General features: G+C 42.0%; 1 protein-coding gene and 1 long non-coding RNA gene across 2 annotated transcripts in view; one reads left to right on the forward strand and one right to left on the reverse strand.

The window, feature by feature from the left end:
* LOC141773932 (uncharacterized) overlaps positions 1-27417 on the forward strand; it is a 46126-nt gene that overhangs the window by 4741 nt on the left and 13968 nt on the right. The window contains exons 2-3 of the long non-coding RNA XR_012595209.1: positions 3754-3978; positions 4126-4207. This is a non-coding gene — a long non-coding RNA (uncharacterized LOC141773932). The remainder of the gene's footprint in view (positions 1-3753; positions 3979-4125; positions 4208-27417) is intronic.
* LOC141773927 (E3 ubiquitin-protein ligase NEURL1-like) overlaps positions 426-27417 on the reverse strand; it is a 41289-nt gene continuing 14297 nt past the window's right edge. The window contains exons 4-6 of the mRNA XM_074646101.1: positions 12789-13505; positions 4448-4627; positions 426-3949 (exon numbers count right to left, since the gene is read on the reverse strand). Of these exons, the coding sequence (XP_074502202.1) occupies positions 3705-3949; positions 4448-4627; positions 12789-13505 (1142 nt within the window). The 3' untranslated portion in view covers positions 426-3704. The remainder of the gene's footprint in view (positions 3950-4447; positions 4628-12788; positions 13506-27417) is intronic.

A 27417-nucleotide genomic window follows, 5' to 3' on the forward strand; every position in this document is an offset into this window, starting at 1 on the left:
TAGAATTTCAAATATGCACAAGTAGGAGACACATCATTTCCCCCAACTACGTAACCAATGCCAACTAACTTTACACATTTTATTCCCTTTTAATAGCAAAACATTTTTTGTATATGGCATTTAAGGAAACGTTTGACATCTTGGAAAATACGCTTATTCGCTTTAAAATAAATACTGAAAACAGCTGGCCTGGCTCTGCTCAAAGGTAACAACATCTGCATACAAGCTCCTCTAATGCTCACTAATTAACATGTTTAATGTTAAACATGTTGTACATGTTGTACAAACTCCAGAAGTTACTGATTGTAAGCTTTAGAGGTGCTGGTAGGTGGACTTTTTACTGTTTGACAGAACGTTAGCTGTTTCCCCCTGTTTCCAGTCTTTATGCTAATTTAGGTTAAATGGCTTTAGCTTCATATTTAAAGGGGAACTATGCCCATTTTCAAAATTCATACATGTTATTCCTATGGTCTAAGACAGTCCAAAAATATTAGTAAACATGAGCAACTCTCTCCCAAATCCAAAAACTAGAGTGCTAAAACTCAGACTTGTGATGTCATAGGGTATAAAGTGTGAAACTGCTCCATAGACAATGAATTGGGAGAGATGTTCTAGATGACACTGAGAGCACCCAGGGGGATGTTCTGAGTATATGGGGACATGTTCTGTTTCATAACCGAGAACACAACAATAGAATAAAGCTCATTTGGGTGTAAAAAAGAAAACAAACATTATGTGGGTCCATAAAATCAGTCTCCCATTCATTGTCTATAGAGCAGCTCCTTAACATCACAAGTTTGAGACTTACTTCTCTGGTTTCTGGCTTTGAAAAAGAGAGGAGCTCATATTCACAAACATTGATTGAACTTTCCTAGGCCATGTAAATAACATAGCGTAATTCTTAATTTAGGTGGTGTTCCCCTTTAAGTTCTGTTTTTTTGGTCTCCCTCTACTCCTGAGGGAAATGTCTGGCTCTTTAGCTGCTAAATGCTCCACGAAGCTCACCAGCTAGCTGGTCGCTAACTGTGTCTGTCTGCTGTTTTGTGCGTTTGGTTGTGAGTGGAGCTGCAGATTTGGGTGATAATTAGCGACCCCTTTCACATTGTCACATTGTTTTCAAGTTGGCATTTGATACATTGTTATTATAAAAATATAGATTATGGCCGCTTTAAGTAAAAGTGGTAGGCTAATACCACAATGTCAAATGCACTTGAAGTATCAAAAGTAAAAGTACTCCCATTAGAGTTATATCATTATATACAATATTGCAATTATTACAGGTGCATTTGTGTGTAAGCAAAAGGTAAAAATGGCAATACTTCCCTTGTGGAGTAGAGGTATAAAGTAGTATAATTTGGAAATACTCAAGCAAAGTACAAGTACCTCATCAAGTATAGTACTTGTACTTAGTAGTGCATTCCACTCTCCACCAGAAAGTGAATAAGCATATTTCCCAAAGTGTCAAACTATTCCTTTAAGTGAAAATCAGCTGACAGAACCACAGAGCCTTTCAGATGGAATAAGGTTTTCTATAATATTTAACAACAATAAAATAAACAAAATTTTTTACTTTTCGGACACTATAGCCATACATATAAAACAAACAGTGATAATTCTCTTTATAGTAGCATTGACAAAATAAATAAACCTCATAATGTACAGTTAATATTACACTCATCAATACCATTTTTCTATCAAAAAAGTTCCACAAATGTTTTTATTTCTGCTAGGTCATATTTGGTCAGGAAGAAAAACAAAAAACAGGTAGAAATGTAAAAGGCTGAGCGTCTCTCAAGCACAACAAAATTCCAGTATTATGCAATGCAGTGACACAGGGGACAAGGCGATATTTATCATCTTTAGCAGTGAATCAATTCACACACTGATATTAAGCACACTGAAATGTTTTGTATTGGTGCGGTTAAACCTGCTCACGTCAGAGACAACACAACCACGTTAAGAGTGACTTTAAGATGAATATGGTTTTCACAGTGAGGAGCCTAACAGACCAAAAAGTGTGTCCAGACTTCTCTTATTAAAGGCACACAAGAAAACTTAACTGTGACTCAAACGTTATACAACATAACTGCTTATTTTCCCTCGGCGGCAGCGAAATGACAAGCTTCAACACCTTGAAAAAAACAAATCAGCACTTACTAATTTACAAAATTACTGAGCAATGTTTCAAGCGAGGCCAAAATAACACCTGAAAATAGCTGGTATTTCTTAACAATTCAAAGCAGTACATAATGCATGAGATTAGTCGAGTGAAAATGTCCTTGGAGTTTGCTTTTACAGACGGAGAGCAGCACTCAGAAACTGATATGCAAATGAAAGTCTCACAATAACAAGCTACATCCTTGTCACTGACTGCACTTTTTTTTTTTTCCCCACTTGAAGACACGGTGTGCTGAAATACGTCATCGCTGAAAGCAAATATTCATGTTTTATTTTAATGTACATATGAACGAGAAGTGTGTAACCTGAAGTAACCTAAGCCATCTTTGACTTCCTGTGGGATTTCATGGGTTTCTTGTAACGATGAAGAGGTCGGTTTGTCATCCTAATGTGCTCGTTCAGCATTTTAAAAATACTCCGCTGCGCCACCAATGTTTATTTGGACGACTTTTTGTCCAATCACAGCATCCAGCCGGCTTACTGAGTCCGCCAAGAAGCGGGACATGCAACTCATGCGCGTCCCACATTTTTACAGGCTTTCATACAAACTTCTGATGTATGGGGTGTGCCTGAGTGACGTTCTCTGCACTGAAACGATGTGCAGACACACGGCAAAAAAAGATGCCCCTTCCTCCCGTCTTCATCCCAAACATACAACATCCTCCCTCGCTCCCTCTTCACTGATTTACATCCTCGTTCACGGCAAGCGTGACCTTCTATGGTGACAACCATTCACACTTTTTCACCCTCAGCCCAATCTTGCCCTGCCTGAAATTCACAGCAGGTTGTGAGATAACCGACAAAACAATTCATTTATTTATCCTTTACCCTTTCGGTTTAGGCATCGCATTGTGTTTTATTGCAGGAGGAGTATGTCAAAAAAAAAAAAAAGGCTTATTTTAGATGCTCTGCAAAGTTTTCACCGCAAAAACTCTTTTTCCTCACTGGCCTCTGGAAGTATTTGGAAAATGTCAAATAAAACGTCTTTCAAATTTAGTTGAGATTCTTACCCTAAAACAACACTTTTTGACCCAATGCGCTCTGACAAGCAGCGGAGGAGCAGCTGGTGAAACCACATATTTATTCTTCTTGTTTCTTCCGCAGCTCTGGACAATTTAACTTGTTGTAAAACTCGCTAGCAGCGATGCTATCACCGGCAGAACGATGGCTTGCTCTGCAGGAAGTAGGACAGATGCCTCTTCATATTACTCTTTCTCCTCAACAGATGCACACAAATCACAGTCACTGGACAATAGTAGGTCACGGTTGTATCTGCGGTTCCTGCAGCAGCACATATTTTGTTTCTGTCGATGTGATGAATGTCATTGATGACTCTTTACTGAGCTTTCCAAGGATGTGCATTAGACATAACATAGATGCAATGTTATAATGATGGGAGTTTAATGTCCTGCTGTAGAGTACCTGAGCCAGATTGCACACACAAAACAAGCGGGGCTTTCACATGGCTTTGAAAAGCTCTCGAGCTGAAACCTGACGACGCGGCACATTGTCTATATAACATAAGCCTACGTGCTCCGGTAGGTCTTGATGATGTCTTTGATTGTCCTCCTGCAGATGGGGCAGCACGCGTTGGCCATCTTCTTGAGTTTGAGGCCACAGGTGTAGCAGAGACACATGTGGCCGCAGGCGTAGAGGACCGTGTCCACCACGTTCTCGTAGCAAATGGTGCATTCGTCGCTCCACGAGCCCGAGCAGGACGGGAAGGTCGGGGACTCCGGGTGGCTGGAGAATGGAGAGCTCGGGGTTGTACCTGAGGTGACGAGAGGAAAGATATTGGTGGTGAGTGTGAGAAAAAGACAAAACAAAAAAATGGAGGAAGGCTTCCGAGGTAGTTCAGGCAGACGACTGTAGTTGCATTGCTACGCTGATATGTCCATATATTTAAGCTGTTAATGCATTTCCCACTGTTTTTCTCTGCTAATGAAGCTCCTTGTGCTGCCATCATCTGCCAGGAGCTTTCCTGTCATGCTGTCTGCAGCTTGGGACATCACCGCTTCACGTCACCAAGGTAAATATTTGCTTCATGTGCTAACATGCGTACTGTGAGTCGATGTCTTGGCGCTGTTCAGCCCGTGTTTGTGTGCCGCCGGCTGTTTTATTGCTCTCCTGAATGTCTGCATTTTAATCAATTTCATAAACAAACATGAAAATGATCACAAATATCTGGACAGGAAATACCCATGTGGGGGGGGGAGACCTGGAATAAAGATAGAGAGAAGATAGACAAATAGAGAAAGGATTAACAAACCTGTGGAGGAGGAAAAGACTGTGTAGTAGCTGGAGTTGAGGCTCGAATTGAGGTTGATGTTCAAGGGTGTGTTGAGGTTGGGCTCGGAGTTGCCGTTGCCAAGCATCATGGGGGTGTTGGGTGTACAGGACGGGGAGCTGGGGACCGACGGGCCGCGAAGGTCCGGGTGTGGAGATGAGCCTGAAGGTACAGAAGAAACATTGGGGTCACGACAAAGATTTAGCAACATGCAGATAATCTATGGCTGTGTTCAGACCTGGTATTAACATGCGTCCTGAGTGATCGGATCACAAGTGGACAGCTCTAAGTATTGAGGACGCATTGAGATTCAATCGCTCAGATCACATTTAGAGGTCATATGGCCACATTCTTTTAGCAGTGTGTACGAGAATGTGTCCCGGGCCACATTAAAGGACGCCTACTCAACTGACGCCCCGCTTGGATCCGTGGGGTCTCAACTGCGTGGCATGGAAACTGTGTCTGTGCTCTACTGTATTCTGTCGGTACAACTTTATTTTCTTAAAATATCTAATTTATAGGCTACATACATAATCTACAGACTTTCAGACTTGGCACGCGAAGTGCATTATTATCATACTGTCGGAGATGTGTCGGTGTTTTTGTTCTGGTGTTTTGCATGGAGCTGACGCCCGCCCACTCGCTCGCCCGCTCTCTGAAGCGCTGTACTCCGCTGTTAAAGGGAAAGGCAGCGGTGTCGGCGGCATGGAGGTCCCGGTACAATAACATTACGTTAATACGTATACATAACGTTAATAAAATGTATCCATATTCACAAACATGTAGAACATTACTACTGACATTCATGTTATATTACGTCGCAATGTCTGCTGTATTAGCCATGTGTTTACTACGGGTTTATTTGCATATAGAGCGGGGGAGTGAGATCCGATCACAAGTGGTCACTCAAGACGCATGTGGAGACTCATCCTAATGACAGGTGTGAACAGACGTTCTTAAAGATGTCCACTTGTGATCTGATCACTTCAGGACGCATGTTAATGCCAGGTCTGAACAGGGCCTATGAAAGCAAGTGTTCCAAGAGAGCCAAATGCAATCATTTCGTAGCTGTGAATCAAATATTTCCATCATTCACACTCTGAGAAGTTAGTCAGAGCTGATAATTAGCAAATAGAGGTGAGTGGATGTCTTGTTGCATCGCTGTTACTGTCCCACACACACATTACATCTCTTCTATCACCAAGCAGATGACTTGTGAGTCCACAGCGTCTGCGTGTGGGTGTGTGTGAGTGAGTCAAGAGCCCATGAGTTGGTGTGGTCTCGTCAGAGATGCCAAGCCCCCCCCCCACCCCTCCTTCCTCCATGATCCCTCTGGGTAGGGTACAAAATGCTTTCACAGACTATCTGTTGTCTGTCCCGTGTGATCCGTCCCCATCCGCAACCCCATAACCACCGGCTCTGGCATCACTTCTCATATTGGCAGCTCATCCCTCCTCACAGACCAAAATACCGACCCCCGATTCCGCAGACAAATTCTGATCCAGTCTGCCTGGCAGGCACACGCCATTGTTGTTTATACATTGTCCTTCAACTGACCATGCCAGAAATATTGCTACACCGTCGAGCCGGCCGCTCACTTGGCACCGCCGTCCTTCCATGTGTCAAATTATCTAATATTGTTAGTTTACATCCTATCACACGCCACAATTTGCTCGTCCAAATTTTCCTACAATGACAGCGTGGAGTGGAGAATCAGCTAAAAAAAGGAACCGCAGATGGTGAGAAATTGCTGAAATGAAATTAAATATGGTTGGCTTGATATAAGAAAGAGACACATTTATGTGGTCTGTTGCTAGAAAAATGTATACAGTTTTTTTGTATAACTCTGGCTACGTGCTCTGATCCACTGCTCTGAACCCGTGCCTTTTCTTTGGACCACTCCAACCACTGCAGTCTCAGTTTCAGCCTGCGTAAACAAGCCATAGTAGCTTTTTAGTCATGCAACAATCAGTTTGCTGCTAAGAAATATCAACAGACGTAGCAAAATCTGCATGAAAACAGGGCCTCTGGTAATCCATACAAAAAACCTTTCCATAATGTGAGTGCTTTCAAGTTTAGCACTGGGATCAATGTGTTTGTACCACTTTGCTGAGACAGGCATTTTTGAGAGTCATCTATTTATTCATTCTTTATATTATCATATTTTAGAGGGGATACAGAGGCATGTATGCATACTGTAGCATTTACACACCCTTCCATTACCTACTTATCGTGATCTATGTGACAGCCCGGCTGTTAGCAAATGTCTTGGTCAACTCTAATAAGGCAGAATGGATAACCTTCGTGTCTATTCATGTACCCTTTCATCAAGCATACCTTTCATCTTCTCTTGTATTATGAATTTACTGCTGTCTGTGCGACCAGAATGACTATGTGAATGTCTTTAGTTATGCGCAGGCAGTGCAGGACACTTATTTGTGGTTGAACATGTGGCGGCTTTCAACACTCGCTAATCAAATAAGGAGTCCACCGCCACACCCTACCAGGCTATTTCTTTTTCTATTAGTGTCTGAAAGAAGTCAGGTTTTAAATCTGCAATGATTGATTTTGTGGCCACATGAGGGCAGCAGAAACAAGTCTGTGAACACAACACTGACATTACCTTTTAAGCCGATATGGCTAGGGTGACCATATTTTCAAACCCCCAAACCCAGACCCTTAAGTGTACCGCACATTCATCCATGTGCACGTTCATACGTGCACACGCTAATATGCACTCACCATAGGCGTTTTCATCAGGATGGCTAACTTGGCGCACCTGTGGCGCTACTTTCAACCGCTTTAATCACAGGGCTATCCCCGTCATGACGCACGACAGTTTGGGAGTCCTGTGGCGAGTTTTCCTCAGAAGAAACTTAGGCTGTCTGAGACTTTATTTTTCAACTTTAGTTTTGAACCCTAATAATCTCTATCACATCATGTTGCTCGCCACAGCCTCAGGCAATTATATTTAAAAAACGTGTAGCTCAGATGACATTTTGGCCAGGATGGAGACACTGGGTGAAACTAAGACAGGAACAGACTGTCCTGAGGGAGTTATAAACGGAGCGAAAAAGTGTGAAGTGATTCACAATTTTTTGCCTACACGCCTGTTGATGTGCAGAAGGAACTGTTTAGAATAATTCATCAAAACAACACGTTTGATGTGCTCATACTGTAAGCACGGAGAGTTCTGTGGTTCAACAGTCTGATGCTGGTTGCACAAAATGTAACCAGCGGATCGGCCGTGCCCGTGCGTAATTGTGGCTTGACAACATCACTCTAGTTAGAGACTGCAGCGGGGTGCGCTGTGCGCTGTGCTGACTCTCGATATATACTGTATGCTTATCTCGTTCCCACAAATTAATTAATGAGTGGGACAGAACACGATAAACATCTATGTAAGTATAATATGTTATCATTATTTTAATTGTGGTGAAAACCGGGGCAATTTGGTAGTGACTGTTGAAAACCGGGACAATTAAGTGTTTTACAGATATTTATCGGGACTCGGGACACCTAGCTTGAAACCGGGACAGTCCCGGACAAACCAGGACGTCTGGTCACTGTAGATATGGCAAACTTGTTAGCAAACAGCAGTTACGGAGCTACATTAGTATTCATTTGGAGTCACGTTTGTTTCCACCTAACGCTTGTAAATACAGTATTTTAGCTCTGTTTTGTTCTCCACCAACTCCTAAGGGAAATATCTGCCTCTTTAGCAGCTAGTTTAAATGCTTCACTTTGTTTACCAGTTAGCCACTAACTGTGTCTGTGTGTCGCACATGGACTGTATATAAGAAGTGGACGTAGTCGCCGTGACGTCACCCATTGGTTGTGGACTGCCGTTTTGAAGACTCGGTGTTCGGTATTTTGGCCGTAGCCATCTTGTTTTCTTGCAACCAGAAGTGACACGAGAGGATGGAGCTAAGTACAAGCGAACGCTAAATAAGACATTTTTAGGCGACCAAAAGGTTATAATTAACTTTCAGGAACTGAAAACACACTGTGAAAGGGTTAAAGTTGTAAGACGTAAACACAGACAGCTCCCAGACCGGAAAACGCCGTGGTAGCGACCTGTCAATTACAAGGTAGCCACGCCCTAAAGCATCCCCTGCTTTATGGTCTATTTGACTCTAAATGGGACCATAATTTACTAAATGAACATCATGCTATATTGAAGAAGGCTTGAAACTAGAGATTGAGACCATAAACTCATGTTTACGATGTTTACTGAGGTAATAAATCAAGTGAGAAGTAGGGTCATTTTCTCGTAGACTTCTAAACAATCAGACTTCTTGTTGCAACCAGAGGAGTCGCCCCCTGCTGGCTATTAGAAAGAATGCAAATTTAAGGCAGGACATTGGCTTCACTTTTCAGACCTGGATGTCTTCCACTGGTGTCGTACTGTTTTGGAGCTTGATCACTGAAATCAGCTGCCTAAAGGAGCTGAAAACAATGTCATAAGAGCGACGAAAGTTAACCAAAATATGAAGTTGCAGGCCGGAAAACCAAAGCAAAGAGTTAAGACGCCCAACTGCTCCGTAGAGCTGACTGGAGCTGCAGAGTTAGGTAATAATTCTCTGTAGGTTTTATCACTAAGAACGACCCCTTTCACATACACATTTGATCAATTGTTAATATAAAAAAGTATTGCCTATAGCAGCTTTAAGATTAGTAGATGACTACTGAAGGTAATTTTTGATTCTTAATATCTCACACATGAAAATTATAAAGATAACACGGACAAAATGACCATGTGAGAGCAACAGACTCCCATCTGTTCCACATCACAGGCTTGACAAAACTGTCACTTGCCTCAGTGGCTAGATGTTTCCATGGCAACTCGTGGCATGCGGCTGCAGCGAGTGGGTGAGCGGAGACGTCACAAATGCACTCCCCACAGCTGGAGTGGGTAATGACTCGAAGAACGGGGTGTAAGAAAATGCGCGAGGAAAAGAGGAAGCGATGATTGGCGGACCAGTGTTAAGGGAACGAGCTGTGGGTGGAAAACCCAGCATCTCAAACCTCCATGCAATTACACTTTAATAATGCATATGGAGGGCATCATAAGGAGCTATCACGGGCCCCCTCCTGATACATAATGCTGGCTGCTGGGAGCCCACGCAAGACAGAAATAACCTCCTCAGCCCTAGTCTGACTGACTACATGAAAGAGAGGAGAGGAGAGGACAAACTGTAATCCAGAAATGAATTGGCAGACAGAATTTAAACAAATTCTAACAAACCAATGCATTTTTAGCATCTCTTGAGTTTGTCAGAAAGCTTTGCCTCTAACCTGCTGGGACAGAGTCATTATCAACTTGGCCAGAAGACAACACTGGGTTGGAGGTGGAGGGAGGCAGAGTTGTGTTTGCTGTACTCTGCAACATTTCACAGTCACATCATAATACATTTAAGTCCAAGTAATGCCAGCGCTCCATCTTATGAAAAATAGAGAATTTAAAATCCTTTAAGTGCAGGACTCTTAAAAACTGAGCGAGTCATACTAAATATTTCAAGCTTAAATTGGATTTGCAAAAAAATGTGGTGAAGCTTATTTACCTCTTGGCTGAAGATGTGTGCTGCTGTGTTAAATGTCCTAGAAAATGAACTCTTGGTAATATCAGAGACTTTTTAAATTCTACAAACTATATGTGGAAATTGCTACAACATATAAATAATATGTCCTGAACAATTAGACAAAAAAATAAACTGAGGATTCTTCACTTGGAAGCAAACAAACCTGTTTCACCACATGTCATCAAAAGCATCACTGATGTAGATTGTCATGGAGATTAACAGTAAAAAACTGGCAGCAGGGTTGCCAGCAGTTTAGTGTTAATTTTACAGTAGCCCTACTGTAATCTACTTTAAAGTATGTTACTGTAATAATTAGGGCTGTCAATTGATTAAAATATTTAATCGTGATTAATCGCAAATTTATCACGCAATTTTTATCTGTTCAAAATGTACCTTTAAGGGAGATTTGCCAAGTATTTAATACTCTTATCAACATGGGAGTGGACAAATATGCTGCTTTATGCAAATGTATGTATATATTAATTAATGGAAATCAATTAACAACACAAAACAATGACAAATATTGTCCAGAAACCCTCACAGGTACTGCATTTAGCATAACAAATATGCTCAAATCATAACATAGCAAACTGAAGCCCAACAGGCAACAACAGCTGTCAGTGTGTCAGTGTGCTGACTTGACTATGACTTGCCACAAAACTGCATGTGATTATCATAAAGTGTGCATGTCTGTAAAGGGGAGACTCGTTGGTACCCATAGAACCCATTTTCATTCACATATCTGGAGGTCAGAGGTCAAGGGACCCCTTTTGAAAATGATCATGAGCGTTATTTAGCCTCCTTTGTGACAAGCTAATATGACATGGTTAGATTTTATAGTTTCATATGATACCAGTATCTCTCACTCTAGCTTTAAAACTGAGTCCACTACAACATCGGAAAGATCGATTGTGTTAATGCATTAAAGAAACTAGTGGCGTTAAAATTAATTTGCGTTAATTTTCAACACCCTAGTAATAATATAATATAATATAATAATAATAATACCATGTACAGAATTACAGTACATTGCTGTATTTTCTTGATTTCACAGTAGACCACTGGGAGCAGGGTTGCCAGTACATTACCGTTTTCCTACAGTTTGCTTACTATAAGCTTAATTTACAGTTTATTACTGTGATAATACAAAGTGTTGTGTTTAATTGAAGGTTGTGGCAGCAGGGTAGCCAATACAATATTGTTTATTGACATTAACAATGGAATTTCCCCATAATCCCAAATACAGTACCACGTAGTCTTTTTTTTATGGTTTGTAACATGTTTTTTCGTTTTCACTCTCAGCCACAAATTCTTTTGGAGAAGAAAATTATACCGAAACGTACAACCACTGCTTGTCATTAAACCACCGTTTTTCAACAGCCCCTGAACCTGTTAGACATTATATGTTCTTATTCTGCTCATTTTGAGTCAAACTGTGCATGCAGTCCCACATCCAGGGAGCCAGAATCTCAACAGCAGGCGTGATTAACTTCAGGTAACATTGTGTTATCATTGTGTGAAATCTGCTGGAATCAAACGGCGCTGACAGAAATCCTGTTCAATTGAAGGTACAAAGTTGACATTCATATGCAAACTGAAGGGGCAGAATGTAAATTCCCAAGAGATATATGAGTTGATAAAAAGTCAAGAGAGCAGCCCAGACAGCAAAGTAGGGGGAAACTATTTCATGAGTAGGCTGAGTGGGAATTCAGCCTCCAAAGGTCATTCGAGGATCACAGACTGCATTAACTTCTGAATGGAAAGTAACAAATGACATTGTGTAAAGATCTACGGAACATGCTTGAATTCTTTGAACCATGGTTAGATTTCAAATTCAAACTATCGCTAAAACTAATGCAAATAAGAAACTGGTGATCCCTGTAGGTACTTTTTCTTTGGACCATAAAGGTTAAAATCTTAGTTTGGCACACCCCTAGCTTGGAAGCAGACAGAAGTTACTGCACAGAACCAAAGAGATGTACTGCTGTGGACGGGGCTGACAGCAAAAAGTATCTTAGCCACCTAAAAGAAAGGCCGACCTAAAAAATATCAACATCCGTTTAAGTGTACGCTATATTCAGAATATTTTCGCCAGTTTACTTTGCCGTCAGAGAGCTATACAGTCTATGTATCCGACCGGGAACTGAATCAGTTATATCCATCTATAGCTCTCACCAAAGCCACTAGACTCCATTGAGAAAAAAATACTTAATTTTACAGCACTGAACACGGTTACTCTGGTTAGTTTGTGTTATTGTGTGACTTTGGTTAGTTTGGATTCAATGAAGTCACACAATAGCACAAACAAACTAACCAATCGAGGCAGCGGTAGACCAGCAACCCCCGTGTTCTGCGAGGTAAAATGACAGCTTTTTCCAATGGAGTCTGGTTGGTTTGGCGAGAGCGTAGATAACAGCTTCAGTTCCCTGTTGGAAACATAGACTGTATAACTGTCTCACGGCAAGGTAAACAAGCGGAAATATTTCTAAATTTAGCGTACACTTAAATCGATATTGATTTTCTTAGGTGGGCCTTTCGTTTAGGTGGCTAAAGTACGTTTTGCTGCCGGTCCCGTCCACAGTAGTACGTTGCTTTGTTTCTGTGCTGGTACTCCTGTCTGCTTCTCCAAGCTGGGGGCGTGCCGACCGTCATCTACTACTATGAATAAGTACCACATACATCCCCACTTCAAAACACCCGAACTATCCCTTTAACATATTATCTAAGTGACGGGAGCGTACCTAAAATCCTGAGTTGTGTGATGGTGCCGTGCAGACCGTAGAACATCCAGAGTGGTCTGGAGTTATCGACACACAGCTGCATCCCTGCACTGATGCCGTTATGGCTCATGATGACCTCCCCTTCTGCGTTCACCACAAAGCCCAGGATATCTCCGCTGTGGAGCGGCACCGCCATCCGACACACGGCCCAGAATTCCTTGCGGTCAACCAGGGACTCTGGGTTAGACGGGAGGTCACTGGGCCTCAGGGTGGCCGGGTCGCATGATGTCACACCGTAAGAGAGACACCCAGGCCGCGTGACGCCCGCCTTCACCTTCACAAAAATGGTCTCTGAGCAGCGCATCGGCCGGCTGGTGAACACCAGGGTCCTCTCGTCGCCGCGGTGATCCAGCCGCGCCACCGTGTGCTTGTCCAGCACGGTCACGTGGACGCCGTGCACCGAGTGGAAGTGCAGGTCGGTGTCCAAATGGCTGGGCAGCAGCGAGCACTGCTGCGAGTTCTGAGAGTTTTGGGGCACGTGGCAAGAGGCGGAGCTTAAGCGGTGTAGCTGTTCCTCTTCCTCGTCGTCTTCGTCCAGATGCGTCTCCTGCTGCTGCAGGCTCAGGTCACACAGGCTGATGGAAAGGCGAGGGTCGTCGGCGTTTCGCTGAATGGAGGCCCGGTGGGCGGCAGCAAAAGAGCGAGGACGCAGGCAGTCCAGGGTCACCATCTCGCTGTCTGTGGAAAAAAAAAACACACACAAGAATGTTATATACTCGCTTGATTGTGGTGTTTTGAAGAGAAAAATGTAATCTGAACCAACACACAATGTCTGTGGCTAGTCCAGTCACAAAAATCTCCATTTACTGTCTTTCCAAGTGTCCACAGAACCAAATTCCACTTAGTATTCTGCGTATTCCCATGTGCAATACCGGTTTGTTTTACATTCACCGTCTGTGCGCTGTTCATTCATCATACCTGTCAGCGTAAACAAACGGTACCTCGCGGCTTCTCTGCTTTATAACGTGTTCATCCTAATGCACTCTCTGTACTGAGGCTCCACAGGATGAACAAATACGTCAACGTTTACATACTCAGAGACATATCAGGACTTTAAGTGGGAGCATACTGTAGCCGCCGGCCAGTGGCTACATCACAGTAAAAGAGACGTAACAGCTTTATGTAACGTTGAAGGAGAAGAGATGCACATGAAGCCACTGAGAGACTAGAAAGCTCAGCTGTGTTTGAGCCTCCCACACTGTCTGTCTGTGAACTCGGAGTCCTTTAATAATGAGACACATTTTCTTACTTCTCTTATTTCTTATTCTCGCCTTTTACCACAGTCGAGAGGTGTTAAAATGCAAAACATTATCATAAGCGATTGAATCCAATTTTTAAAAAGCCAGTTTCCCTCCAGTCTTTGTCAAGGACTAATAGTGTATGTATAGTATACAGTGGGTGTCAAATAGCTGTAATGAGCCTCCTAGCTGTTTACATAACAAACTGTCTCAGCAGCAGTGACTTGATGTACTGTATTCTCCCTCTGCACTGTTAACATTTTTGGGTTATGTGTCTGGATGCTAAAAGTAGCTTTTTTTTCCGATCATTGAAAGGGAAAGGCATCCTAAAAACTGTATCGCATGTCTCTCTCACACACACACACACACACATAACCCTTCCTATGCTAATTCTGCTCACTGTAAAATAGAAACCACATGGGAACATCGCTGCAAAAACAGAAAGAGCGCGTGTCTTTCCGTGCACACGGTCGGTGCAGGCGGATCAGCGTCGCGGCACGCTTTGGGACACGCTGCCAAATTTAACACGGCCCTCCGACACGGGGCTAAAATTAGCCTGATTGGACATTTGAGGAGAGCGAGAAAGGGACAGGCCCAGGGATGAGTGACATGGTGGCTGAGTTGTGCGGCTCTTAGCCTCGATCTGCTTTGGGCTTCCCCTATGGGAAGTGGATGGAGCGACAGAGGAGGAGAAGGGTGGACACTCAAGAGGAGGGGGGGCATACTTCACCAGCTCCTCTTTATCACACAAAGACAGCACATCTCCGGCCAGCCGCTGATAAACTGCTTGAACTTAATTACTTCCTCAGTCAAGAGTGTCCACAACCAAGCATGAGGCTCTTATTATTAGCAGCCTTATCGTCTTCAAGGCAAAGTTAGCCGACTTTGGGCTACAAGAGATAATTTCTATTCCTGCCGTTGCGGCTTCCCGCGGTTCACAGTTTGAGTGGCGCAGCAGTCAAAACAAGCCGTGAGGAGAATAGCAACACTACTGTACAAGGAAGTTCACTACCTATGGTGGGAAAAAAACAAAAGATAAAAGAACACAGAACATTGAGAGATAAAGACGTGAGCCAAATAAATATGTATGATCTCTTTCTCGGTTTGGGTTAAAAGGAGTCTGGGACAGATTTTTCACACATTAAACACCTGACAAAAGCATTGAGTCGCACAGTGAGATTACACAGCTTGAAACACACAATACGCTATGTTTATCTTCCGTGTCTTATGATAAGCACGTGTTTATGTATGTACACCCAACATTCATAGCATGGTTGCATGACTGCTCTCGTAAAAAACACACACATAGCAGAGATATGGCTGGAACGGTCCTTTTAAACCTGTCTAGTGATACCCAACCAGAGTAACTGTAGCCCTGGGGGGGTATGTGGAAAGATTGTGAGCTCATCTAATTAGTAAAAAATTGATTAAAAATATATATACTCGCATACCAGTCCGGTCGCACGAAAAAGGCGAGTGAATGACGTGATATTGTAAAAGGCTAAAGCCTGTAATAACAATGCCGTTCTTGCTTTAAGCGTGTCATTTTCACGCCATATAGTCTGTACTGAACCCAATGTAAATGCATCCGCATGAATATGCTACGCTCACGCTGAATTCACACCAGAGCAGTGGCGAAGTGCTGCCTGCGGCAAGCTGCCATGCAATGTCTATGGAAAGCTGCGCCGCCCGAAGTGCGGCCAGAGACTACCCGCAGCCAATCAGTAAACAAATCCTGTGACTCCTGTGACATGTTGACCTATGGTACAAAGGATTTGTTCCCGCCTGAAACGCATGAATACGCCTCTTGGCTGCAGAAAAATTTAATTATTGCGGTGAGCTGCACTTCGCCGCTGCCTGGTGTGAATTCGGTGTCGGAGCTAGTGACGTAGAATAAAAAGTGAGAAAGGATGCTTATGGTGGGTGGGACAGGAGGTGGATTGGTCCAACAAACACAGGACTTTCGACCAGGAGACCGGTGATCAAGACCGTTGTTTTGTTATATTAGTGACGTTTGTGACATGTTTTTACCGTACTGATGTTATGTTGTTTCAGTACGTGTTTTACTTAGTTTACGTACTTATTTTAAGCCCAACCATGACATTTTTCCAAAACCTAACTAAGTTGTTGTGTTTTGTAGTCCCCTGCTGGTACTGCACCTTCGTACAAGCGTGTAATATTCATGCCTCGGCAAGGTAAAACGTGACACTAACACGCTATCCTCTGGTGGATAGGTGGGTCTATTACACACTTTGGCGTGATATCGGTTTGCACATATAGAGTGAACTATAAAAGTTATTAAACTATTAGCAAGCGAGCACAGAAGTTGAAACAGTTATCTGAACATATTTGAAATAGCTAGAGGGAATGGCTAATCGTTTAAAATAATGTCTAAATGACTGTAATGTTCAGCTTCTGTCACTCCAAATGGTACAAATTAGGGCTGTCAAAGTAAACGCCATAATAACGCATTAACGCAAATTCGTTTTAACGCCACTAATTTCTTTAACGTATTAACACAATTTGCGATTTTTAGGTTGTAGCGGGCTCAGTTTTAAAGAGTGAGACTAGAGTGAAGATACTGGCATCATATGAAACTAGAAAACCTAAGGTACCAATCATGTAATGTTAGCTTGTCGCAAAGGAGGAGAAATAACACTGCTGCTGGCATGGCCAATTTCAAAGGGGTTTCTTGACCTCTCACCTCAAGATATGTGAATGAAAATGGGTTCTATGGGTACCCAAGAGTCTCCCATTTATAGACATGCCCACTTGATGATAATCACATGCAGTTTGGGGCAAGTCATAGTCAAGTCAGCACACTGACACACTGACAGCTGTTGTTGTCTGTTGGGCTTCAGTTTGCCATGTTATGATTTGAGCATTTATTTTTTATGCTAAATGCAGTACCTGTGAGGGTTTCTGGACAATATTTGTCATTGTTTTGTGTTGTTAATTGATTTCCAATAATTAATATATACATACATTTGCATAAAGCAAGCATATTTGCCCACTCCCATGTTGATAAGAGGATTAAATGCTACATTTTGAACGGAAGTGTGATTAATTTGCGATTAACCGTGATTAAATATGGACAGTCATGCGATAAATTGCAATTAAATATTTTAATCGATTGACAGCCCTAGTATAAATGCAAACTTAATCAAACTAACCATGTTAATGCGGTCAAATTGAATAAAAAATACTGTCACAATATCCATAAATAATTCAATTATATCCAGTTTATCATATTCAAAAGAACACATTTGGACCGTGACTGGGAACTTGGGTTCATTTGGGGCTGTGGCGAACATGTCTGACGAATAAGTAGGTTGGGAACCACTAACTTGATTTATTCAAACCACAAACAATCTTTTCAAATTTTCGTAGCCTGGGTGTAAACACGCTTTGTTATTACTCTTGAGCCAAGTCTACCTCTTAGATGACTCATTCAAATGTCACCCAGACACAGACAGGTGCAGTCTTGTCTTTTGTCCTCTGAATCACGTTTAAGAAAATTAAGCGAGGGCACTCACAGAAAAAACTCCACTGCAGCTTAGCTCAACTTTTAACATTTGGCAATGCTCCAGTGGTTTTTACAATAGCATGCAATGAGCATAATGGTGATTATATTCAGCTTTTACATTTTTAAGTCCAAGTCCTTGAAACTTTTGAATAGCGTGGCAAAGTATGAACCACTTGTTTTTTTTTCCAGGCACGAAAACTATACAGACGTGATTAAGTGCACGGCTGAAATTGTCCAAGTAAAATGAAGTGGTCTCTGAACAGCTCCAGCTACTCAATCTCAGGAGGAAAGCTCTGATTAAATAGAGGAACACATACCAGACTGACACCGCTCTGCAGGGTCAGTGGCTGACCTCTTGGCTTTGGCTTTTTTTATTATTAAGCGTCGTAGCTGTGAGAAAGGTTTGCCTATTCAAACAAGTCGCAACCTTCAGGGACAGAAACTCTCAAACGCGATCCAGAAAAACCAGTTCCTGGAAAGAAAATGTTATGTTAGCAAAGGAGGACGTCCAGGATATAACTGAAAAACGGGCATCCTGTTTCACATGGAACACATGCCAGAATGACGACTAACGTAATGCGGTTAAAAAGCCGTTTACACTGCTAACACCCTGGCTCCACCTCATCTGGAAATACATTTCAGAGAGGCCTGCATGTATTACAGTACAGTAGTTTTTGATCGTTCCATTCAATTTCTATGTATGCCTTTTTTAGTCTTGAACAGCTCTCAGACAATGGCATGGTACTGAATAGATGAGGGAGGGTTCAGTTGATTCCTTGGCCCGGTGGAACAGGATTAGGAGGCTTTTGGGGGCTTTAGTGAAGCTGCAACCTCAATACAAGGTCAGCTGCACCAATTGTGTGCATGTGTGTGTGTGTTTGGGGATTTGCCCTAAGTATGCATGCCTAGGGGGGCCTATCCAGGGCTCCGTCTAGAATGAGTGAGTGAAGTCATCTGTCATGAGAAAGGAGGCCGCGGGGGGGGGGAGGGAGGTTTGTGTGTCTGTCCCAAAAAGGAGAGGGAAGGGCTTTCGCTTATCAAAGAAAAAAAAAAATGGCTCCGGGGGGGAAATCTGCATTGATGAGCTTTTAAGGAGTGGTGGTGTCCCACTCAAGATAGTGGCACAAGTATATGAAGCAGGAGGGGCAAACAGGCTGGAGCGCGCTACGATATCGATACACGGGGAGAAGCCTGACAGTTTGGGGTCTGTGAGATGCCATGTGCAATAGGAGACACATGTGTGGCGTTTTTGAGAGATCAAGTCGAGTCTCTGGTTTAAGTGCCAGATGTTTCTGAGTTTTGGACTATGATAGTGGAAAGAAAGGTGACAAATTGCAGCAGTGAAAGTGACGCTCGGCACTGCAGGGATGTCAGTGTTTCCGAGGCCAGTTAAAACAACTGAAGTGTCTCTACATGCACTGTCACGCAGTCCTGCTTTGATTCCTTTCGTTTTTTTAACCGAATACTTGAGTATCTTCAAAGTGTTGATGAGTTGTCTCAACCTGATCTCGAACACATTTCTCCAATAATAGCCTCATCTTATTGTTTTGGTCAAAACAACCTCGATGAAAATGGCACAGATGGACACATTTGCACACTAAATACACACAGAATACACGTTAACGTCTTCACTGGGACTAGAATCTGGTCATCTGAAAGTGATTAGCCTCCTCTCTGAAGGCTTCCCCCCATACAACCCGGGCTCCAAGGACCTAAACCTGACAGGCTCCATTACGATTCCTATTTTGATTTCTCCGCAAATCTGTTCGATTCCATCTGGGTCGATTAAATCCCAGCTGAGGCACAATAGCCTGTCCAGCGGCATTTATTTTGGTTCAACAAATCAAATAAATTCCAAGCACTGAGATCACTTGAAACAGAGCTCGCATAAATACATGGACCCTAATCCCGATGTGTACATGCTGGCAGATGTTAGGTCAAAGGACATTTTTAGTTTATACCAGGCCTCTCATTTCATTGTAACCATTTGTCTGACAGAATGACTTTACTTCAGTTATAATAACGGTCCAGAGGAGAAATAAAGGGAAAAAAAAAAAAAAAAAATCATTTGTAATGGGGATAAGGAGCCTGGTTAGTTTTTGGTTCTGTTTTAAATTAAAACCAAGAGGACTGAGCTATAATCTACTTTTTAATATGAGCAATAGATCAAATGACTGTGTAAAGTTAAAGAGGTCGCTCGTAGCTACGAACCCACAGATAACCAACACCTCGCTCTGCAGTTCCTCTAAGCTGAAGGTTTTTAGCATCTTTCAGCTCATTGTTTTGGTTTCAGTGGGAAGCTCCTGGGTCTGTAAAGTAAAGCCAATGCTGAAGCGCCTTAAACTTGCATTCTTTCTAATAGCCAGCAGGGGGCGACTCCTCTGGTTGCAAAAAGGAGTCTGATTGTATAGAAGTCTATGAGAAAATGAGCCTACTTCTCACTTGATTTATTACCTCAGTAAACATTGTAAACATGAGTTTATGGTCTCAATCACTAGTTTCAAATCTTCTTCAATACAGCATGATGTTCATTTAGTAGATTATGGTCCCATTTAGAGTCAGATAGACCATAAAGCAGGGTACGCTTTAGGGCGTGACTACCTTGTGTTTGACAGGTCGCTACCACGGTGTTGTGCGATCTGGAAGTTGTCCTTGTTTTCATCTTAGAACTTTAACCTTTTCACACTGTGTTTTCAGTTCATGAAAGTTAATTATAACCTTTTTGGTCGCCTATAATGTCTTATTCAGCGTTCGGTTGTACTTAGCTCCCCCCTTTCGTGTCACTTCTGGTTGCAAAAAAAGATGGCGTCAGCCAAAAACCAAGATGACGATGGTCAAAATGCCGAACTCGAGGCTTCAAAACGGCAGTCCAAAAAACCAATGGATGACGTCACGGTGACTATGTCCAGTTCTTATATACAGTCTATGTTTGGTTTGCATTCACCAAATCACAAGTCATTATGATTCACCTCAAAGACCAGCAACTGTACTTGTGCTTTGTATGCTGGCTGTAGTTTGTTTCTTTTAGCCCACATGCTAAACAAAATACCATGACAAAGACAATTCCCCCTACAATATGAGTCTGTGAATCTCTTATTTATTCTTTATTTTTTTTCCAAGTCATTTCTTGGCGCTTTGTTCTGCTCTCCTTGACTCACACCAGCCTCAGAGGCACCGTTACCATGTTTGCCTTCATCCAAAGTTTTTCTCTTGCTGATTACAGCCAATGTACTGCAGATTTTTCTGCATTTTCTTGGCCCCATATAAACCTTGTTCAACTCCCAACGTGAAGTCCTGCCTCCACAATGTGTTTATCCTTATATCTTTAAATTGTTTGTTCATGTTGCAGCTTTGTATCGTGGCAAGCCAGTCTATAAATAAATGCAATAAACAAGGGGCTACGCTAAAGTGCCTTTGCACTGGAATTTAGGTTATCTGCATCCCAATTCAACCCCATGTATAAATACTCCACTCTAATCCTTGTAGTACATTGTTTTGGCAGTTAGTGTGCGAAAAAAGGTGACTCATGCACTATAATTAAGTATCTCTATTATCAGGATATAGTGCCAAGTGTGCAGCTGCAGATGCCAATCACGATGAAACTACTACCAGCTATTACAAATTTGAAAACATCACTTTTAGCAATTAACAAATTGCAATAAAAATACTGCATTGTAGAAGAAGATGGTCAAAATCATACAATTGTAGCATGATTTTTTTTTTCTATAATGTACCTGAACATACTAAGTAGAGTAGATACAAAACTTATTAGATTTAGCACGTCAAGTTATGTTAATACTGCCCTTGGGAAGGTACTGGGGACTTGTGATTGGCTGAATGCCGAGGAGCATATTTACAGCTTCAGCATCAAACATGATGGGAAAGCCAAGAGGGACGATGTACCTACTTATAAATGGACAAGGTTACCACAGCCTTGGACCACAAGAACGCCTTAAGATTTTTACCCAAAAAAGGTATCAACACGGGCCAAACTGCTTCTCTTGACCTGGAGATAAATCGCAGGCTTCAGTAACTTCCAGAAGAGGGGAACTTGGGACAGGGTCTTACAAAATCTTAATGCGACTATAATAATCAGCTTTAAATGTCCAGTCATTTGAAAGAAAAAAAAAAAGGATCGCTTTTCATATGATTTATTGGTGTGATCAGCATACAGAGAGAGCAAGAGAGAAGAAATGTGACAGGCTGTAGTATGATTCATGATTTCAGTCTAATTCTGCCAAAAGAATTGAGCTCAAGGAAATCACTAAATGTTTATAAAATGGAGACATTTAGCATCTCTCTTTGCCTTTCTCCCTCACTGTCTGCTGTTTGCCTTTGGCTGGAAGCTGACTTTTGACAGATGACTTTGCATATTGTTATTACCATGCTTATTGGTTTTGGAGGATTTGGCAGTAAGCACCAGACCAGAAATCAAACGTATTAGTACTACATCCATTTGCAGTACTTTAGGGTAATCGGACCCTTCAGGCCTATTGTGTGTCTTCATAAATCAAAATTAACAAAAGAGTTTAGCTCTGGTCCCTTGTGAAGGCCTGTAGAAACAGGTTAGGACCACACCTTCACAGTGTAATAAACAGGATTAAAGATAAAGTTTAACACTGGATTTAAAGTTATAATTGATGTTTTATAGCCCACATTTTGTTCTTCATCCGGTCATACTGAACCATTTTTACCTGCATTGTCACCAGGCTGACCGTACGCTGTATTTCTGGCCACTTATCTCAGCTTGCACCTTTCTGACCTCTCTATATTTAAAACCTTTTCATCCACAAATCAAAACCCTGTGAAACTCCACATAATCTATGTTGACAAGTGAAACAATAAGTGAGATCTGTAGCAGACAGACCAAAATAGACACAAAGAAAGGAAAGTACAGCACAATCAGGTCCAGGCAACCCAACGTGTTTGTGCAGCACAGAGCTTTTCAGCATTTACACCCTGTCTCTGTTGACAAAACCGGTATGAGTCAAAGGTAAAGCGATCTTTAACTGTTAACTGGCAGTTTGGTTTTAAATTACAGCAGCGGTAGGCAGGTTGGAGCAAATACGGTCACTATATCCTGACAGTAGTGCATGAGACAGGTAATCTGAAAAAAATCATGTTCCTCTGTGTCCTCCGGTGCTCCTAATGGCATCTGTAAGATTTCACAGACCGGAGGAAAACAACCAATCAGAGCCGAGCTTGAGCCTTGCCGTCTCTGAGCAGCTGTCAATCACTCGCAAACTCCGATCAAACAGCTAAACAGTACACTACAAGATGTTTCTGAAAACATCTTACGCAAGAAATACGTATAAGAGTAAAAGAATATTAATTCATATTTGATCAGCGCTGCCTAGTTTGACCGTTTGATTGGTTTGGATAGTTGTTCAGGGAAAACAAGAATTTGATGACAAATTGATGAAAAATTTGTTGATTTTACTTTAAGCTTAAAGAATACATGGTGGGCGCGTAATTAATTTGAAATAAAAAATAAATAATAATAATGATAATAAAAATAAATAAATACAGATTATTAATTATTTATTATTAATAAGATTAATTGATTAATTGAGAAAAATAATCAACACATAATCAATAATTAAAATAATCATTAGTTGATGTTCACCATCTTAATTTTGACCTGATGGTGCTAGATGAGGCGGGGGCGTTAATATTTGTGACATGTTTCATGAAAATCTATCCAATATTTGCTGGGACATTTCACACAACCACAAAAAAACACATGATGGCACTACAGAAAAAAGTCACGGGATCACCAAAGTCATGATCTGGGAAACATGACTGTCTCTACAAAAGTTGGTGCCAATACATCAATCCAGTATCTCACAGAATATGTGACAAATCTGACCTGCTGGTGGCGCTAGATGAAAAGTCGGGGAACCGCCAAAGTTGTACGGATTCCTCCTCTGGAGAACCATGAATGCAAAATTTCATGGAAATCCACCCTTCTTTTGTTGAGAAGAGACAGAATGGCGTTCCCATCCGTAGAGCCACTCACACGGATACAAAGCTGCATCTATGCAAACCTTCTTTAAAAACCTGCTCCCTCCGTCCCCCGAGGTGGAAGCATTAGTGATGTCTCTCAGGATGTTAGTAGGCATGAAAAGCATACAGCGCAAGGTTTTCCCCACCATGATGCTCTACAGGCCTAATGCATTGCCATGACATGTACAGACATGATTGATGTCAACACCCTCCTCTTAATCACCTGAGATGCATGCAGCCTCTTGACAGTCTGGCAGCCATTTTGGATTTCTTCTCTAATGACTAGAGAGACAGGTTGCAGATGATGTTAGCTGACGCCGGTCTCACGGATCACTACCAGTCTGTCAGTGATTAAGTGACTCATCTACCTCTAGTAAACAAACCCCCAGTAGAGCATCTTGCATCCATCAAACGATGCCTTTGACTCGCTCCGCTTATCTAACTTGGAAGGAATCCATCATACCTGTACAAAACGGTGGATGCGGTGTGGTCTCCCGGGAGTCGTCCCAATAAACAAACACATTCTGTTAAGACATGTGTAAAGGGAGCGCCGTTACCTTTTTTGACTGCAGAAAGGTATAGCATTCCCATATGTGTCTCGCTTCAGGGAAATGAAACTGAAAACACTTGCAAGTTTATTTGTGACCTGATTTCTGGAAACTCAAACCTCAAATGCTGAAAAGTTAACTATACAGGAAAAAAACAAACTTATGTTTCAAACTTTATATTTTTTAAATCTATCTGTTTGGAAATAGTGTTTTTATCTGACAAAGTTCTATTTAAAGCCACGTTTTTTTAAAATACTGCTCGGAGAAATACAGTAAATAGGGACATTTGCGAAAATACAGCTGACAAATTGTGCTTTGAAAACAAGTTATGTTGCTTGAGACATATTACACACTTGAGGAAACCTTTTGTCAGTCCCTCTAAGGCCTTATGTGCCTCAGCGTAGCACAGGCCGTTCTGTACAAAACCCAAGCAAGGCACTTCAGTCTTTATTGATAGCTGTGTGAGTAGGACAAGTGTGGTGATGTAACAGATCTTTCTTAAATTGCATGGGCAGCATTGTTGGTCTGCACAGCCCCCGCGGCTCAGTTTGATTTCAGCAGATTAATTTAGCTTCCTCTCTTACGCAACACCATCTCAGCTTTCAAGCTGTCTCACTGATCTCAGGATCACCTTTGACTCGTTGCATGGGTGGCTAGCTACTGAACTGCACTCCCTTGATAAAAGCTTAGAGAGGAAACAACACCGGCGCTTGAAAAAGATCCGAATAAGACCTGATGGCAGGAAAGCTGTTTGACAGCGGGCTGCATTGAGAGAAGCGAAAAGGCAGCGGTGCGTAGCGGCTGTGATGAATTCCTTAATACAGTGTGTAAGGTTGTAACAGATCAAACAGGCACACAAACGGCGTCTGATGCAGATTATCCACAGGCTAAAAACAACAACAAATGTTTGACTTTAGCCCTGCTAAAATACATCACTTTCATAATAGTAATAAAAAAATGTTCAAAAAAATCAACAAAAAAATGGTTGCAACTTTATCATGGGTTCACAACCAATTTTAGAGGCTTTGGTTTTACAGAAATATTCACCCCAGGATCACAGAAACAACTAGTTGAAGCAAAATAATAAAACTACCAAAGGATTTGATCAGAATAGCAATGACACATCGCGCCTGCAACACTGTCTTCAATAGTTTATACTCAGGTGGCGGCTTGCAGAAAAAGTGTGACACTTACGGTAATGTGTGCGGACATGCGAGCAGGGACACTTTCATAATGAATCCGTGAAATATTAAAGGCGAGGAAGCTATTCGCGAAAAAGGATGTGATCAGACACAGTTATGCTCACTACATGGGTCTTAAAATAAGAGAGAGTGAAGGCTGATTGGTGCGAGCTGACGGCTGATGTCAGCTGGGGAATGAGGTCACATCACAAGAATGGTTCAGCTTAGAGAAGCAATGGTTAAATGTTTTGGGTAAATGGAGGTCTGTTATCATACTCCATATATACAGTGTTTATTTTCTCAACATAAACTCAAAGGGGAACTCCAGCTCTTTCATAAAGTTAAGGGACTCTCAAGAGACAGATAAAAAAAAAAAGAAAAGTAAAAATCGAAGCAGCAGATATCATGTTATTCTGACCTTTAGTTCCCAGTATCGGTCAAACTTTTAATCCTACAATTGATGATGACCCATGATTCAACTCAATACCATCTTTCATTAGAACCCGTTCTTCATGGTAAATGCCAAAGTCTTTCAAACCCCACACACTCAGTTTGCAACGCATCCTGCAGAATTAGAAATCTCAAGCTGAAGTCGATGACATCATCAAGGTCATTTTCTCCGATTTTAAAGGGGAATTTAACCAATTTTACACATCAGAGTCTGTTTAGAGGTCTTGGGGAGTACTACTGCATATGTGGAAAGTTGCAAAAGCCTTTTGTGAGAGGCTCCCCACAGGGAGCTGCGTGAATCTGATAAATTTCCTCGAGTGATGTCACTTGAGTCAGCGTCAGTTGGGTCTGAAGACTACAAGTTTGAAAATGAAAAATAATCTTGGGGTGTTGAGTTAGAAAGAAGTGAGCTTACCAGACCTCTGTGGCTGCTCCTCGTCTCTGCTTGAAGCTACAGCAGCTTGAAGCTACATTAGCTGCTACTAGCATAACACACCCAAATCTCTGACCAAACTGCTGGCGGTCAAGTTGCATTGTTGGTAATGTAGGCGCCAGGTTTTGACAGGGAAGAAAAATGAAAAAAAAGACAATTTCTAAATTTTTTTTTCAAAACTGTCCATCATGAGTCCAACAATGTTAAATGGCTGTAGTCAACCAAAGAACATCCTGGTCGACTGAAAATCTACCTATTCTTTAACCAATCGATCGGTCAATAGGGGGAAAAGAAAATCTGCATGTTATCTCTAGATTAACTAAATTGCCCACAGTGCAGAGTGCATGCTACGTGGTAGTCTAAATGAATTATAAATAAAGCATATTAAATTATTTTAACCAAATTATGTTATACTTGAATGACAACAACAGACTCAAAGCCGACCAAAGTACATCTGCCCTTATTCATATGATTTCTGAAAATAGAAGTAGCTGTCAACGCGCCTGCAGTTATATTTCAACACTCAGGCTATTTATTAGACCAAACCAAGCCCCCAGGAAGAGTGCCGGGCTGTGAAACAAATTTTTTTAGTGGCCAAACGGAGGTGCTACGACTTCTGTGTCCGTTACGTGATGCCATTGGGCCCAAAAATACTTTTTCCCATAGACTTACATTGGGAAAGAGACGTCTGTAACTCAGAGTATAATTATTTTGAGGTGAATAAACTACCCAGTACGAACACTCGAATAAGCCTTATTTAAATCATTAGGTCCTAAAAGTTGTAAAATGCACCAATAGCCGAATCCAGAGTTATTTCCCTTCCTCCGTTCATGTGAATGAGACCCAGACCGCGGTTGGACCGAGGGTTGGTGGGCGGAGTTAACGGAAATTTTACTGCGCCCGCTCTATGGGCCCAATCGATGCGGAAGATTGCCGGACGATCCGGGTACTCTATCACTAGGCAGTCGAGCCATTTTGGCTTCATGCGCCACTGAGCAACTCCCATAGGAATGAATGGGAGCCCGCCTCTGACGCTGTATCGGGTTCTCTTTATACATCCATGGACCAAACATATTGAAAATGACAATTTTGATATGTTCACACTCAAGTAGTGATGAGCGGGTCAGGGTTTTTTAATACTCGCACCCAACTGACCCATTATGAAAACCAATCCGCACTGCACTACCTGCAAAAACATGTGTTAATAA

Source organism: Sebastes fasciatus, chromosome 9, assembly GCF_043250625.1.
Source record: "Sebastes fasciatus isolate fSebFas1 chromosome 9, fSebFas1.pri, whole genome shotgun sequence".
NCBI classification, from domain to species: Eukaryota; Metazoa; Chordata; class Actinopteri; order Perciformes; family Sebastidae; genus Sebastes; species Sebastes fasciatus.